Source organism: Myotis myotis, unplaced genomic scaffold (assembly GCF_014108235.1).
Source record: "Myotis myotis isolate mMyoMyo1 unplaced genomic scaffold, mMyoMyo1.p scaffold_m19_p_6, whole genome shotgun sequence".
NCBI lineage: Eukaryota > Metazoa > Chordata > Mammalia > Chiroptera > Vespertilionidae > Myotis > Myotis myotis.
In genome coordinates this window covers 48,931,750-48,948,929 of record NW_023416368.1, presented here as the reverse complement: position 1 = coordinate 48,948,929, position 17,180 = coordinate 48,931,750, and the positions used below count along the sequence as shown (strand labels likewise).

At 42.4% G+C, this 17,180-nt stretch overlaps 2 protein-coding genes across 11 annotated transcripts in view; one reads left to right on the top strand and one right to left on the bottom strand.

Moving 5' to 3' along the window:
- The window catches only part of NAA15 (N-alpha-acetyltransferase 15, NatA auxiliary subunit), a 72,212-nt gene extending 68,877 nt beyond the window's left edge, over positions 1-3,335 (bottom strand). For 2 of the 10 annotated variants that reach the window (XR_004968122.1, XR_004968123.1), the window contains exon 1: positions 2,955-3,332. Coding sequence is in view for 4 of the 10 variants with exons in the window: in XM_036312419.1 (XP_036168312.1) it covers positions 2,955-3,008 (54 nt within the window). In the remaining 6 variants the exon portion in view is untranslated. Of the gene's footprint in view, positions 1-2,954 lie in introns of all 10 variants that reach the window. The other 8 variants (XR_004968124.1, XR_004968125.1, XR_004968121.1 and 5 more) reach the window with 7 other exon arrangements.
- Positions 3,336-9,308: 5,973 nt separating this feature from the next.
- NDUFC1 (NADH:ubiquinone oxidoreductase subunit C1) lies at positions 9,309-13,306 on the top strand. The gene is made up of 4 exons (XM_036315143.1): positions 9,309-9,453; positions 9,907-10,010; positions 12,365-12,444; positions 13,167-13,306. Exons 1-3 carry the CDS (start codon positions 9,387-9,389, stop codon positions 12,422-12,424), a joined length of 231 nt encoding a protein of 76 aa, XP_036171036.1. The 5' UTR covers positions 9,309-9,386; the 3' UTR covers positions 12,425-12,444; positions 13,167-13,306.
- The last annotated feature ends 3,874 nt before the right edge of the window (positions 13,307-17,180 follow it).

The window sequence follows — 17,180 nt, the reverse complement described above, 5'->3', positions numbered from 1 at the left end:
TGTAAACTGATGTGTAAACCAGGTTTCCTTTGACAAATTAAGGCAAACACATACTTTATTATTTTGAAATTGTAAAACACAAATTAATTTCATTTCCTACACACTTTACTACAAATAAGTATGGTACAACTAAGAAAGTAGTAGCTCAAAAGCTGAATGCCACTGGAATGATTTAAGTTACTAACCTAAGCACCACTTGATTACAAGGCATTAGAGTATGCCCAACTTTTCCTTTATCTTACTTGGGGGGGGAAACTTACAGTCAAAAGAGCTAACTACAACTGAGGAAGCAGAAACAATTTTGAAAAAACAAATACTAATTATACTTTTGGTTAGTAATATTTTCATTATTCCAATGTAAGAGAATAAGGACATTATATCCCCTTTTCTTTCAGTTAGTGATTTTCAATTTTCTTCTGCATGTACCTATCCAAATAAATCCTTTAGCAATTTAACTTTAGCAATGAACTTAAATGTTCACTCCACTATCACCACCAAAAAAAACTGTTTGATGCTTAATCAAAAATTGTTATCCTATGGAATAATTAAACTGTGGTACATGCGTATCACAGAATTCGTCAGCAATAACAAGGAACAACTACTGATACACCCAACAACTTGGATGAATCTTTTATGTTGCATAAAAAGGGCCAATCCTAAAAGTTATGTACAGTACTTTTTAGTAAACATTCTTGAAATGCCAAAACTATAGAAAGATTAGTAGTGGTTGCCAGAGTTTGGGGGGTAGAGAGGATGGGAGGGAAGGAGGTGTGGTTCTAATGGAACTGTTCTGTATATTGACTGTTGTGATAGTTATATAATCTCCACGTGATAAGATTGCACAGAAGTAAATACACAAATCAGTACAAGTAAAATAGAAAAATATGAATAAGTGGTAGATTGTATCAGTGTTATGATACTGAACTACAGTTTTACAAGGCATTAGCATTAGGGAAACGCGGTAATGGGTACAAGGCATCTCAACGTATTATTTGCTAAAACTACATGTGACCCTAAAGTTTGATTTTTTTTTTTTTTAAAGTGCTACCCCTACCAATTGGGAGAAACTGAATATGAACTGGGTATTAGACAATATTAGGGAATGATTGATAATTGATAATGGTATTATGGTTTTATAGAACAATGGCCTTATTCTTAGGAGATGCTTGCTGAAGCATTTAGGAATGAACTATTATGTCTGCAACTTACTTTTAACTCTTGTAAGTATGGGGAGCGAGATAACAAATACAGCAAAATATTATATCTATGTAAAGGGTTTATAAGTGCTCCTTGTATTCTTCTCTCAACTTTTCAGCTTGAATTTTCAAAATAAAAAACTGTGGGAGATTAAAGACAATTTGCTCATCTAAAACTGTGTTACAGTCAAACCTACATACCAATTAGTCTTTTAAAAGGTTTAAAAATAAATAAATTGTTCTGGCAAAACTATATTATAGTCCCACTGACACTCCAATTCGTCCTAAAACAAAACAAAAATAGCAATAAGAATTTCAAGGAAACTAAGAGTTACATGTTACATGGTATTGGATGTGATTTTCTGATGTTTTTCAACATGCATCGACTAAATGTGTGTACTACATATGAATATTTTTGCAAAATCAAAGTCACTTCAACATGGAATTCTCTTTCTTATTTCTAGAAAAACTGGATCCCCAGAGTTGTTCTACTTTTCAAACAAGTGAAATAAACTTAAACTGCAAGAGAGAAAGCAAACACTTTCATACACACACCCCAAACTTTAAAGTCTTTAGTGTGGCAAATACAGTTAATCCTTTCACAAAGAAATGTTTGCATGAAAGGGGCAACCCACACATAAATGCCAAACAAAAAAAAATGTGCTATAATGTTGTTCATTATAGCGCCAAGGCGACAAAACATATTTTACAGGGTAAACAGTCCCTCCAAACATCATTGCACTTATGTCAATGAAGAAGAAAAAAAAAAGCCAACTGCACACATTCGAAATGTAGAGAATAAGTGGGTTTGAGCTAATGTCAAAGGATCCATCTCAAAAGTTCGTATATTCTCTGTTGCTAAATTTTTCCACTGGTGTTAATGCGCTTCAGTCTCGGCGAAAATCCTGGTCTAGGACGCCCCAACCGAGAGCCTGTAACTTTTCACTTCCGACCGGCCGCCCCCACGCAGTGCGGGATGGGGTGGGGCTGTTTCCCGCTCAGAAACCAAGAAATAAATGTCCCGTCCCTACTCTAGAAAGAAAGAGACGAGAGAGAGAGAGAGAGAGAGAGAGAGAGAGAGAGAGAGAGAGAGAGAGAGAGAGAGAGAGAGACCGAGACCAAGATGCTGAAGACCCAAGTATGCCACTACCCAAGAGGAAGTCGTCGTCGAAAAGCTTCCTTTTCTCCTCTAAACTCCTTCCTCCCTTCCAGCCTCTCAGGTCCCGAAGCGACTCGGGGCCGGGCGGGGACAGGTGGGTCCCCGAGAGGCGAGGAGGAGGGAGGGACCGCCGCCGCAGGGAGAGCCGCGCTCGGGCAATGAATGAGCCGCCCCGCGTCCGTCCCACCTGTTCCTCCCCAGGGTACCGCCCCGGCCGGCCGGCAGGGCTCCGGCACAGCCCAGGCCGCGGCTCCGGCCCCTGGTGCCGGCTTCCCTCCTCCAGGCCCGACCTCTCCTCCCGTCGCTCAGGGAGGGATGTGGACACCGGCAAACGAGAAGCGGGGAGGACAGGGCCTAGTCAGGGACCATGGCCTCTGAAGCGAGGGGACCGGAGGAGGAAGCCGCGGGCCCCCGGCGCACGGGCCGAAGCGGGAGCCAGAGGGAGGGGGCGACAGAGTTCATTCCGCCACCAGACGATAAGTAACGAAGGCGGGGTCCCGGGCGAGGGTGGCTCGGAGCCCGTCGGGCCGAGGTTACGGGTGACAGGCCCGGGGACCGGCTGGATCTTGCCCACGGCTGACCCGGAGCCTCACACTTACCAAGATCCGCTTGAAGAGCGCGTTCTCCTTGGGCGGGAGGCTCACGGCCGGCATCGTTCCGGCTCCTCCCGCTGCTCCCGCCACCGCCCGGCTCGGTCAGTGTGTTTGTCCGACCGCCGCCGTTCCCTGGCGGCTTCAGCCCTGAATGCCCCGATCCACCGCCGCGACCGGGCCTCGGGTGTCACCGCGTCGCCCAGCCACGACACCCCTTCCCCCTTCGTTGTCTTTTTCCCTTTCTCACTTTACGCGGCCGCCGCTTCCCCCCCACCCACCACGGGTCTCCGTCGGCGGTTCACGTGGTAACTGAACGGACCGACAGAGGCAGCCAAAATGGCGGACGCGAAGGGCTTTCCCACCCGGGTCATGCCGCCGAGCGCGCAGGCGCGATGACCTCCTTTCCCCACCTCCTCTGCCCCGGAGCTTGCTGGGAAACCTGGAGGCCGGCCCAGGGGCCAGGGCAGAGAGGGTCGCAGAGGCCCCGCCCACCCGTTCGCCGCTGAGAATCGCGGAGGCACCGAGGGTGCGCGGACTGTGGTCCACTCTGGCTCCGACCGCCTCTGCGTTAAAAACAGCAGCCTTCCTACTGCTACGCTGGCCTTTCATTCATTGGATCGACTCTCCCAGACTGATCGCAGCTTGAGCCTGAAGTGCTTAAATGCAGGCGTTCAAGAAGCGCTGTGTTTGATCCTGGACAAAGTGCCGAATTCAGTAGCAGAGGCGGAGAGAAAAAAGCTTCACGCCAGTGGGGACTTGTAAACAGATATGGAGAGGAGAGGGCTTAATGGAGTCTAAAAAGCACGGAAGAGCTTGAGCAATTAAATGGACTTGGCTGGGGTACTGGCGACTCCGTTTATTCCTTAGGACCAGCCTGTGAAGGTAGTCGGCCAGACCCAGAGTGTCATTTTGCACTTGCCAGAGAAGCATCTGAAAGTTCAAGCGTGTGTTTTTATTTCATGGCGAAGGCCATGCACTGCCGGGTTGACGAGTGGCTGAGTCACCTTGGGTAGTGGCATTAGGGACACTGACTTCCCTGGAGCTAGCTTCAAGCTAGTGCTTTACAGTGTGACTTGTTAAATTCCCCATCTCCAGAAATCCTCAAATCTTAGAAGCCTAGGAAGATCTGGCAAGGATACTAGAAAACTGTTCCAGTAGGCAAGGTCAGACTACATACCCGCTAGGGCATCTTCTACATATATGTCACTTCATTAACAATCACAGTAAAACTAAGTTTTAAAAGTGGCATTGCATTGATAATCTACAGTTTTTCATATCATATGAGCCATTTTTACCCTTGATTACTTTTTTTAAATCCTCACCTGAGGATATTTTTTCCATTGCTTTTCAGAGAGAAGTGGAAGGGAGGAAGGATGGGAGGGGAAGAGAGAGAGAGAAACATGGATGTGAGAGAGACACATGGACTGGTTTCCTTCCACCTGATCTGCTCTAACCACTGAGAACACCAGCCAGGGCCCCTTGATTATTTTTTATGATCTTTCTCCAGAGCCTGAATTTGATTCATAGCATTTCCTGCATCATGAATCATTATGTAATATGTAACATTGCCCTTTTAAATTTATTTACCCAGCCCCACCGGTGTGGCTCAATGGTTGAGCATCCACCCATGAACCCTGGAGGTTACCAAGAGGTTACCAAGAGGTCATGTTGGATTCCCAGTCAGGGTACTAGCCCAGGTTTCTGGCTCAATCCCCAGTAGGGGGCGTGCAAGGCAGTTGATTAATGATATTTCTATCCCTCTCCCCCTCTCTCTTCCTCTCTCTGAAATCAATTTTTTAAAAAATATTAAATTTATTTACTCAGATATTTTCCTGGTTTCAGCTTCTTCTTCCTTAACTTTCTCTGGAAAGTTTCCCAGTGGAAAAGTCTGGGACTAATGCTTGGGCTTTCTGCTATCTCAAATGCCCTCTCCTTTTGCCTGGGTCATAAATAAGGTTTTAGTAGTCAAATCCTGAAATCTCCTCAATTTCTGTGATCTCCAAAAATTTCATTAAGAAAATTTTATTGCCCTAGCTGGTTTGGCCCAGTGGATACAGCGTTGGTCTGTGGACTGAAGGGTCCCGGGTTCAATTCCGACCAAGCGCACATGCCCAGGTTATGGGCTCGATCCCCAGTAGAAGGCGTGCATGGGGCAGCCAATCAATGATTCTCTCTCATCATTGATGTTTCTTTCTATCCTTCTCCCTTCCTATCTGAAATCAATAAAAATATATTTAAAAAAAAGAAAATTTTATCTATAGGAAACTGAGTTTGAGTTTTGGAATATGGCCAGTTTTATCATAACTTAAAAAAAAAAAACAGAACAAACATAGAATTCATAAAAACATTTGTTAATTTGTAGTAACATTTGAACTTCACTGCCCCCTTTTAAAAGGTCTTTCTTTTAACTATCTGAACTATAAAAAGATAGAAAAATTGTCTAACTTCAGGTTTAGGGTTTTCTTTAAGATTATGTTTAAAGTTAAAGTTAGGGTTAGTGTTGGGATTAAGATTATATTTAGGATTAAAGTTAGGTTATGGTTAGTGGTAGGGGTTAAGTTTAGGGTTATGGTAGGGTTAGCTTTAAGGTTAGGTTTAGGATTAGGGTTTGGTTTAGGGTTAGAGTTAGGTTAATTTTAGGGTTAGGTTTAGATTTAGTTATGTTTAGGTTTTGAGTTAGGATTCAGCTTAGGGTTAGGATGGCTTCATAGCCAAAAGTCCCTATGGCAATATTATTTGCTATGATTTTCTAAATGTATCCTGTAAATAATATACTGTTTTCCCCTTGGGGGAAGAGCATTTCTTGTCTTTCAAAACAAGCAGTGGTTTCCAACAGAAGCTAAGCACCTAAATAGATGAGCCAGCAATATGCTTTGGTAATGTTTCATTCTTTTTGGCTGATAACAAATAAATACCAATTTTTAAGATTCAGTGAATACTAATTGAGTCAACATTTATCTGAGTCATATCCTCATTAAAATGGACCTACAGATACAGGTAACAGTTGAACCACATAGTCAGAGACTTCATAGCCTGAACTCAACAATAAAATATGTACTCTGGTAGATCACCACTTTTTAACAGATAAAGATCCCATTTATACTGTTAATGATAGCTATCCAAGAAGTTAACATAGCCAAGGCTAGATGGTGACAGTGATGATGATGGTGGTGGTGGGTAGTTCACCTTACCCCAAATATTTGCATATGACTATTGTCAAAATGCCTCATCCCTAAAAATCTTAACCAAAAATCCTATATAATAAAAGCCTAATATGCTAAGTGTCCAACCATTGGACAGTTCGACCAGTCTCTGTGACGTGCACTGACCACCAGGGAGCAAAAGCTCCGACTGGTAGGTTAGCTTGCTGCTGGGGTGGGGTCCATCGGGACTGAGTGAGACAGGCCAGACACGCCCTAGAACCCTCCCAAGATCCCTCCCCAGCCCCAATTGTGCACCGGTGGGGTTCCTCTGCCTGACCTGCACCCTCTTGCAATCCAGGACCCCCTCAGGGGATGTCAGACTGTAGTTTCGGCCCGATCCCCACAGGCCAGGCCGAGGGACCCCACCAGTGCACGAATCCGTGTATCAGGCCTCTAGTAAATAAATAATTTACCTGACAAACTTTAATTCTACAAAAAGGGTTATGTAGAGTTAAATTCATTCATCTTCACATATGTAAGATGTTCTCTATTGACTCTTTTATGCCTTAATTATTAAGTACTTAAATTTTATACAAATACAACAGAAAAGAAATATGTATTTGCCACCCAGCTTTAACAAATGTTAACATTTTGTGATCACTTCAGTAAGTTAAATAAAAACTTAAAGATACATCAGGCACTTCATCTCTCTCCAGATCCTGAATTTGATGTATAGTCTTCTTGTGAATCATAAATCAATAAACATATATATAATTTACATTTTATACTGTTTCAAGTCTTGCTCTTCATTAACCCTCCTTAGGAGGTATAAGTTGAGTAAGAAGTTTCCCAGCAGGAAAATCAGGGACTAAAAAGTCTGGTTTCCTAGCTGCTATTCAAATCTCCATTCCCTTTGCCTGGGTCATAAATAAAGTTTTAGCATTCAAATTCTGGAAATGCTTAAATGAATGTCACATAGCAACTTCTACCAAAACATCACAGCTATTAGCTCCTGGCAGGAATTGCTTCACCGGGATTCTTTTCAAGATGTGGTTTCACCTACAGCAGCCCACTCCAAGTGTAGGGTTCCATCAGCTATAACACACTGAGAGAAATGTGCTTATACTTTATCACTCTCCCAAAATATACACCAGTAAAAGGGGCCAAAAGGACAAAACAGCCTTTTCCAGCAGCAGTACTGAAATGGGCGATTGGCTTACTGGCTCTGTATGCTCTAAGTCAGGTTTCTGTTCCAACTTGTTGGATACTAGCAAGAGCTGTGTCAGGACAAGCTTCCAAGGGATGATGTAGAAAGGATATACAACTGACTGGGTGCTGAGTGGACGAGAAGAGAAGAAGTTGAGAACCAACAACTCAGTCAGCATATTAGCTGAGTGGTTTGCTTACTTGAGCATGAGCCCAAGAGACTCAAACTAGGTTAGAAACTATAAAGTGACTCACATCTTAGCAATCTATTTAGCCATCCATTACATGTACTAGTAAAAGTGAACCAGAAAGCATAAACAATTATTTTTTACTCTTTAGTTAATAATTTTTGGTTTAAAAAATTTTAATAACATAGCTAAAGAAAACATAGAAGGGCCCTGGCTGGTGCAGCTCTGTGGTGGGAGTGTTGGCCGGCAGTGTTGGTCAGGGGTTCGATTCCCAGTCAAGGGCATGTACCTGGGTTGTGGGTTTGATCCAGGACCCCAGTGGGGCACGTGCAGGAAGCAACTGATAGATGTATCTCTCATATCAATGTTTCTCTCTCTCTCTCTCTCTCTCTCTGTGCCCCCCTTCCTCTCCCTAAAAATCAATGGAAGAAAATACCATGCCCTAGCTGGTTTGGCTCAGTGGATAGAGCATTGGCCTGAGGACTGAAGGGTCCGGGGTTCAATTCCAGCCAAGGTCACATGTCTGGGTTGCAGGCTCAATCCCCAGCGGGGGGCGTGCAGGAGGCAGCTGATCGATGATTCTCTCTTATCACTGATGTTTCTATCTCTCCCTCTCCCTTCCTCTCTGAAATCAATGGAAATATATTTTATTTGTATATTTACTCTAATATATATATATATATATATATATATATATATACATATACACACACACACTCTACTATATCATTGGGTGAGGATTAACAAAAAAAGAAAATATAGAAGGAAAAGAAGTTTGCTAACATTTATTTTGCGTTTAAAACGAAACTAAATGGCATAAGATTCAAAGGATTAAATTATTAAAACTTATTATCTCTTTTACCTATACGTACCTATTTTTACAAGGTCTTTACACATCAGATCAAATTGAGAATTGAATTTACATAAATCTGGTTCAACTGCGAAAGACAAAACCTACTGATCAGTACAATGTTTTTAACAGGCAAAACCAAGTTGTTTACAAACTAAGTGTCCCAACGACCCTATACATAGGCTTTATGTTACAGATTTAAAATGGAGGCATGCAGAGGTTAAGTAATTTGCCTAAAATTGATGCAGCTAAAAAGGTGTGAGCAGGAATGGCACTTTGGAACTTAGCACTTTGAACCCTGCCCTTCAGCTCATGGCCTCAGGGGCCTGTCCATGTTAGGGGGGCTAAGGAGGGTCACTGGAAAGGGGGGATCACTAAATCTGGGGTCAGAAGACCTCAGTCTGAAGCCCGCCTCCCCCACGTGTGGGCTCGTGAGCGGGTCAGGGCATCTATTTTAAAATGCGGGGATTCTCTTTTCCTCACAGGGTTGTGAGGCTTTTCTAAGGCAGTGCGAGCAAACAGACTTTAGAAACCGTAAGAGGTCTTTCCAAATATCAGGAGTACTATGTCACCTTGGATGAATAGCTTGTCTTTGAACTTCGTCTGTAAATTGAAGATGATAATCACGGCATGCCATGCAGTCTGTCGTGAAGATGAAATGAGAGGATGCATGTGAACCACGTGATGCATTCATGCACAGTGGCTGGAACACAGAATTTAATCAACATGCTAACTGTTAACACGACACTTCATTTCCAGTTTTCTGGCTCCTGACGGTGGATTGCAGTGGATCTAAGGGTAGGTATCCCTGGGGAAGGGGTCTGAAATAAACTCTCCGAGGACGAGGAGGAGGACAAGGCAGAGGACAAGCCACCTCCTCCTCCCCCACACCACGCACGTGAATCCTTTCCTCCCTAACCTCGCAGCCTGGAGACGCACCAGCCGAGTGAGTACCTGGCCGCGACCCGGCGGGTCCTGCCGCCAGGGGGCGCTCCGAGGGCCGGCGCCGACCCGGAGGGACCGGCTGGGGAGGCGGAGCCCGCTCGGCAAGATGGCGCCGTCCGCGTTCCTGCGGCCCCTCTCCCGGCTGCTGGCCCCGGCCAGGCTCCCGAGCGGCTGTGAGTGTCCCTCCTCGTGCAGGCAGAGCCGGCCTCCCAGCCTGCCCTTCCCAGGGTGAACCCGGCCGGCGGGGCGGGGGGTGGCTGCGGCCCGGCCCCGGCCCGCTGTGACCTTCGCCGGCCCGCGGCCCGAGCCCACGCCTGTCCGCACCCCTGACTCTGGGTTCCCTATCACCCGCCGCCGACCTCCCTCCGAGCGTCACCCACCCCCTCTTCGTGCGAACGGACCTTAGGTTCCTCCTGCGCCCTCTTTGCAGAAGGGGAGACCCTCCCGGCCGCGCCTCCCGCCCCCCCCCCGCCCCCGTCCTCCGGTGGCCCAGGGCGAGCCGCTTGACCTCTCTGAACCTCTGTTCCCTTGGCTGTTGCAGGGGGCGGGGGGGGGGGGGAATTAAATGCGATTATACACGTTGTTTCCGACAAGGAGACCAGTTACAGGCTCTCCGTCCCTTGCAGCGCCCGCGCGGTCCAAGTTCTATGTTCGGGAGCCGCTACACGACAGGCCTGATTGGCTGAAAGTGGGGCTGACCTTGGGCACCACCGTCTTCCTGTGGGCCTATGTAAGTCTTACTCCCAGTGCAATAGGATGGTTATGTATTTGCTGATAACATATTTCTCCGTGAAGGAAATGCCAAGGATTGAAAGTATTAAGGTTTTAGGGGCATTTAGAAGATAGGGTGAAGCTGAAATGTGTCATTCATTGTTACTTAGCATGGGTTTGTCGTGAGTGGCGGTGTTACTACTTATTATCCTATATCTAATTTCTTTTTCTTTTAAATATGTATTTATTGATTTCAGAGATGACGGGAGAGAGAGAGAGAAACATCAATGATGAGAGAGAATCATTGATCGGCTGCCTCTTGCACGCCCCACACTGGGGATGGAGCCCACAATCCTGGCTTTTGCCCTGACCGGAATCGAACCGTGACCTCCTGGTTCCTAGGTCGATGCTCAACCACCAAGTCACGCTGGCTGGGCTGTATCTACTAGTAATTTCTTAAGGAGGATGGAGGCTGGTTGGGGTTTTATGAAGGCACTTTTCCCAGCTGTCATAGAGACAAACCATCAATGAACAGGTATATAAGTTAAATCACATTAGATTTCCCAAAATATAAGATTTTAAAGAATTGATTTGGGCGGGAAGGAGAGAGAGGGAGAGAAAACATCAGTTTAGTGTTCCGCTTATTTATGCATTCATTGGTTGCTTCTTGTATGTACCCTGCCAGAAACCTTGGTACATCTGGAGGATGCTCTAACCAACTGAGCTGCCTGGCCAGGGCCAAAACAAGATTTTAGTCATTGGTTTGTATAAATACATTGTTGGAAATGATACTTACTGTGTAGGTTTAGCAGCCTTTCTTCTTCTTTTTTTTTTTGGTCTTTACAGTATGCCAAATGCTTTATATATATAAATTAATTTAGCCCAGCTGGCTTGGCTCCATGATTGAACATCAACCTATGAACCAGGAGGACACAGTTCAATTTCCGGTCAGGGCACATGCCAGGTCTGTGGATTCAATCTCAATGTAGGGTGTGCAGGAGGCAGCTGTTCAATGACTCTCTCTCATCATTGATGTTTCTATCTCTCTCCCTCTCCCTTCTCTGAAATCAATAAAAAAATTTTTAAAAATACTCATCTAATATTCTCAACAACACTATGTAGGTACTATTATTGTTGAACTTTAACAGATGCAGAAAACACTTGGAGAAATTAGTTTGCTGAATCTGCTTCTCCCTAACTTCAGAGCTAGCTACACTGTAGACCAATCTGAAATACTGCTTCCTTATGGATAAAATTTTTAAAAGTTAACTCAAAATATCTGTGCTACATTAGTATTTAAAATTTTTGTTTTGTACCTAATGGGGTTGGGCTTCCTCCACTGCCCCTAACTCCATCTCTTTAGGTCTCTTATTTTGGATTTTCTCATTAAAGTGATTCAGTTCTTTCAAATTGAAATGAGTAAGAGGTGTTGAAAGTCACTTACAACCTAACAACAGTAAATAATCCTTTTTAAATAATGTTATAATGACATTTTTTACATTCTTTTTTTTAATATATTTTATTGATTTTTTACAGAGAGGAAGGGAGAGGGATAGAGAGTTAGAAACATCGATTCAGCTGCCTCCTGCACACTCCCCACTGGGGATGTGCCCGCAACCAAGGCACATGCCCCTGACCGGAATCGAACCTGGGACCCTTCAGCCCGCAGGCCGACGCTCTATCCACTGAGCCAAACCAGTTAGGGCATTTACATTCTTAATTTAAAGTTTTCCTGAAATGGAGCTTTATTGCTGCTTGAGGGCTCTGATTAAAATTAAATCTTTGATTTCACCAAATGTCACCTTATATCAGTGATGGCGAACCTTTTGAGCTCGGCATTTTGAAAAACCCTAACTTAACTCTGGTGCTGTGTCACATATAGAAATTTTTTGATATTTGCAACCATAGTAAAGCAAAGACTTGTATTTTTTTATATTTATTTTATATATTTAAATGCCATTTAACAAAGAAAAATCAACCAAAAAAATGAGTTCGCGTGTCATAGGTTCACCATCACTGGCCTATATCAACCATTGTCCCACTTGAATATTTTGTCAGAGAGTGGTTCTAAGAAAGTGGCTGTCCTCCTGATATCTAATTAATACACATATATTTTGGGGTGAGGTTGTTCATTCACTCACAGTATCAAACTTCTAAGGTTAGAAATATAATACACACCTACCCCTGGACCCCATTTAATAACCAAGTCCTGCTTTGTTGTGTGGTTTAGCCCCCCTGTGGTGAGGAATTCCATTAACTGCCCACTGAATGAAGTAATTTATTTGGCAAAAGTTGAATTTTAAATATTAGTCTCCTCCTCTTTAATTTGCCAGGAATATTGCATTTCTAATTTTAACTGTTACCTCCTTCTAGCTCATCAAACAACATAATGAAGATGTTTTAGAATATAAAAGAAGAAATGGGTTGGAATAAACTTTTTAAATGCTAATACTGTAAGTATGCAATTTTATAGGATTAATAGATTATGCAAGATAATTAAACTATTTTTATTGATTGACTTTTAGAGAGAGAGGAAGGGAAAGGGATAGAGATAGAAACATCGATGAGAGAGAAACATTGATCAGCTGCCTCCTGCACACCCCCCACTGGGGATGTGCCTGCAATCAAGGTACATGTCCTTGACCGGAATCGAACCTGGGACCTTTCAGTCTGCAGGCCGATGCTCTATCCACTGAGCCAAACCGGTTTGGCATGTGATTCTGTGATTTAAAAGATAGTGAGTTTATGTATAATATATATACATATAGATAGATTGGGTTGATTAAAGTAGATAACTTATTTCTGCTGAGTAAAATAGTAATCACTAATGTATACTTTTCCATATTTAACTCTCAGTCTCAGCTCTTTAGAGTTTGATTATCCAAATATTTGCTTTTAAAAAAAATATTAATATCAACTTGCCCATATCACTACTTCAGCCAATCAAGAGATAAAAATGAAATAGATATTTAAATCAAAATCAGATGCTTTTACTAATCTTTTGTAGTTCAATTAAATTATTTTTTGCTAAAACTTAAAATGAGGTGTTGGTGCTCTTTGTGGATTTGTTTTCTAGACTTTCTTGATGCTCTAGGGTTAATTATTCAGAATGGTCTAATTTTAATATTTCTGTTTGTTAATGCTGTAGTTTTAATTTCTTTTCTCTTCATTATAGGTATGCTCCATATAGAGTTGAAAGCAGTTCCAATACGTTGAGTTGTAAGCGAGAGAGAAAAGTTATATGTGAATCTATGTAATCAGCATTTGTGTTTTGCATCATTAAATGAAAAAATAAAAATACATCTGTATTCTTCAGATTGTGTATGTTGTGACAATGTGTGGAAAATATCAATTCTAAGGTATATTATTAGAAGTATTTCATTGTGGAAGGTAACCTTCTGATAACAGAGTCAGTAGTAATGAAGGGCCCATTGGTAAGAAAATTTGTTAAGAAGATAGACTTAAAAATCTCTGTTGAAGGATTTATTCCTTATATTAACTTTTAATTTCTAGTGAAAGCATTTATTCTTTAGTGTGTCACAGAGATAGAGCTACTTTATTACTCAATATACAAAAGAACCCAAATGCTCTTTTCTTCTAGCAGTGTCATTTTGGTTAAGTCAGAAAGTAATGTTGAATCCTGTTATCAGAGTTCCTTCTCACTCCATTTCTTTGAATTTGAATGATTTTCACTTGGATTACTGATTATGGTAGCGCAAAGTTTATTGTCCCTTTTTGCTAGTATTACTTTCATTCAATGATTAGCAAGCTCTTGACTGTTTCAAAAAGGAGTGGAGAAGGGAAAGAGTTGACCAGGGGTCCTCAAACTTTTTAAACAGGGACCAGTTCACTGTCCCTCAGATCGTTGGAGGGCCGGACTATAGTTTAAAAAAAAAAACTAGTCGGCTGCTAAGCAACAGGCAGTGGTAGCAAAAACACCCAGCGGGCTGGATAAATGTTTTCGGCAGGCCGCATGTGGCCCGCGGGCAGTAGTTTGAGGACCCCTGGAGTTGATAGACACAATTAAAATACACTTCATTTTGCCCTGGCTGGTGTCTCAGTGGTTAGAGTGTTGGCTTGTACACTGAAGGGTCTGGGATTAAATTTTTGGTCAAGGGCACACACCTGGGTTGTGGGTTCAATCCTGGGCTGGTCAGGGCACTTGCAGAGGCAACCAATTGATATGTCTCTCTTACATCGATGTTTCTCTCTGTCTCTCTCTCTCTGTCCCTCCCTCCTTCCCACTCTCTAAAAATCAGTGGAAAAAATACCCTCAGGTAAGAATTAACAAAAAAATAAAATAACATACACTTGATTTATTCCTCATCAAAACCCTTTCTTGTAATCAAAACTTTGTTAACTTGTAATTTAAAAACTTAGTTTACCATACATTTAAAAATTTTAAAAAATAAAAATTCATTTTCTCTCCATTCTGATGTTAAATGGAAAGTTTATTGCCTTGTGATTAGCTTTATGTGTGTTTTGGGCTCTGGCCAACACTTATTGTGGGAGATTCATGACAATAACTTGGGAAGTCACTTCTGAATATAAATTCAGAGTTACTTACTTTGGAATAATTATGTAATCCAAATTCAGTGAAAGACCAGACATAGCAGTAACTATTAACTGTTGCCAGTTTGGAGTCCCAGCTGATAAGAGCTGAAAGGACCTTAGAGGTGATGTAGACGAAGCTCATAATTTTACAAATGCAAAACCAGAGGTGAGTTTGCCCAGCATCACTGTGGTAAGTAGAATAATGGACCCCCAAAGATGGCCATGTCCTACTCTCTGGAATCTGTCCATGTTATGTTATATGGCAAAGGGGAATTAAGTTTACTAATCAGCTGGAATTGAGATGGGAGAGATTATCCTGAATTAGCTGGTTGGGCCCATTGTAATCACAGGGTCCTTACAAATGGGAGAGGGATACACAAGTGTGTGTGAGAATGGAGCGGTGTGAGAAAGACTCAACTGGCCATTGCTACCTTTGAAGATGGAACGGGGCCAAGAGCCCAGGAGTAGAAAAGTCAGTCTCACAGCCCTGTTGTCACCTTGATTTTAGCCCACTGAGCCCCGTGTAGGATTTCTCACCTACAAAAACCATAAGATAATAAATCTTTTGAGTTTTAAAGACTGAGTTTGTTATAGTAGCAGTAGGAAGCTACTATTTTCACATTGCAATAGAGACCAAGAAGTCAGCTATCAATTCCCAAGTCAAGGCACTTTCCACTAAAACACTTAAAATTCCTATTTCTAAAGGGAAGGGAAAACTAAGACACTTGAAATTCTGGAAACTGATAGCCTCAGTTGGAAATAAAATATAACTACAATGACACTACTGTAGGTCTGGCCTTGAGAAAAGTTACCCTGTGTGGACTTCCATCCTGATGGTGCCTGTACAACTCCAGGGGGAGCTGTCATGAAGACCTGGGCTGTCCAAGAAAACGTTCTGCAGAGATGGAAATGTTCTGTCTGTGATTCAGTACAGCAGCCACTACTCCCATGTGGTGACTGAGCATTTGGAATGTGATTAATGTGACTGAGTTTTTCATATTTAACTTGAATTAATTCAAGTAGCCACAAGGGGCTGGTGGCTGATTAGCAAAGAAATAGATTGTGCTACGAGTAAACACCTCACAGAGTTGTGCTACCTAGTGACACTGGTTAATAGAAAGAAAAGCTTTCTAAATTAAATATTGAAACAGGACTCAAATTACTTTAAACTAGAAAAGGGTTATGAAGATACAGAGTGACTCACAGACCCCAAGAATAGGAATACACCTGGACTCAGAAATAATTGGGGCCTGGGACTCAAATGTCATTAATACTTTTGCTCTTGGCTCTGCTGTCTGTGTACAGCCTCTGCATGCAGACCTCTTCCCCAATCTGCATTGTAAAAAGGCCACAATCAATAGTTCCTGGTTTTACTTCAGTTCAAGAGAGTAACTGGACTGGAAAGGAATCATTCTGATTCTAAATTCCCAAGAGGAACTGTGGTCAAATGGTGGGTCCTTTGGTAATAACATGAAAGACTTGCCATGAAAAAGAGGATGCAGACAAAATGTAGTCATATGTCAAATGCAGTCAAGTTTCTTATTAGATCAAAATCAGGTAGACCTTTTTTCACATTTAATGTCTGGGAAGAAGTCATTTAAATTATTTTAAGTTGCCATGGGGAAAAAACAAACTATACAAACTCAATTTCAAGTATAAGAAGTTGTTATGGGTTGAATTGTGCCCCCCAAAAAGATATATGGAAGTCCTAATCCCCAGCATCTCGGAACTGGGGAAGTAGGGACATTGCAGATGTGATTAAGGTGAGTTCATACTAATCCAATATGACTGATGTATTTATAAAAAAAGACAGACACATAGGGAGAAGACAATCATGTAATGATGGAAGCAGAGATTGAAATGATGCATCTATAAGCCAAGGATTACTAGCAAACAGAAACTAGAAGAGGCAAGGAAGGACTCTCCCATACAGGTTTCAGATGGGACATGGCCCTGAAAACACCTTAATTTCAGACTTCTGGCCGCTAGAATTGTGAGAGAATAAATTTCTATTTTAAGCCACCCAAGTCTGTAGTAATTTGTTATGGTAGCCTTAGCAAAATAATGCAGAAGTGTTTGGAATATCATGTTTATTTTGCTACAGAAGAGAAAGTGAGTAGGTGGGGAGGGAGGAGAGACTGAGTGAGCTCCAAGAATAGTTTTAGAATTTACCATCTTGATTGCACTTCCCCCTTCATTGTATCTAAATATTTTAGTCCATCAAGAGGGTGCTTATCAGGACTTTCTTAGTTGCTTGCTAAGTTGTCTTCCTAGATACGCTTCTAAATTATTTCACTTTAGCCCTGGCTGTGTGGCTCAGTTGGTTGGAGCATCATCCCATTCTCCAAAAGATTGTGGGTTCGATTCCAGGGCAGGTTTGATCCCCAGTGTGCCTACATGAGGCGAAACGGATCAATGTTCCTTTCTCACATTGATGTTTCTCTTTCCCTTCCTCTCTAAAAACCATTAAAACATACCCTCTTGTGAGGATTAAAAAAATAAATTGTTTCACTTTATATTGATCTGTTGAAAACATATGGTCATGGCCTAAGAATTTAGTGCTAAGAAAAACAAAGCTGTTTCTACCTTTCTGTGGAGTTTAGGAAATCACCCAGTCTTTGAGAATTGCTTTTAA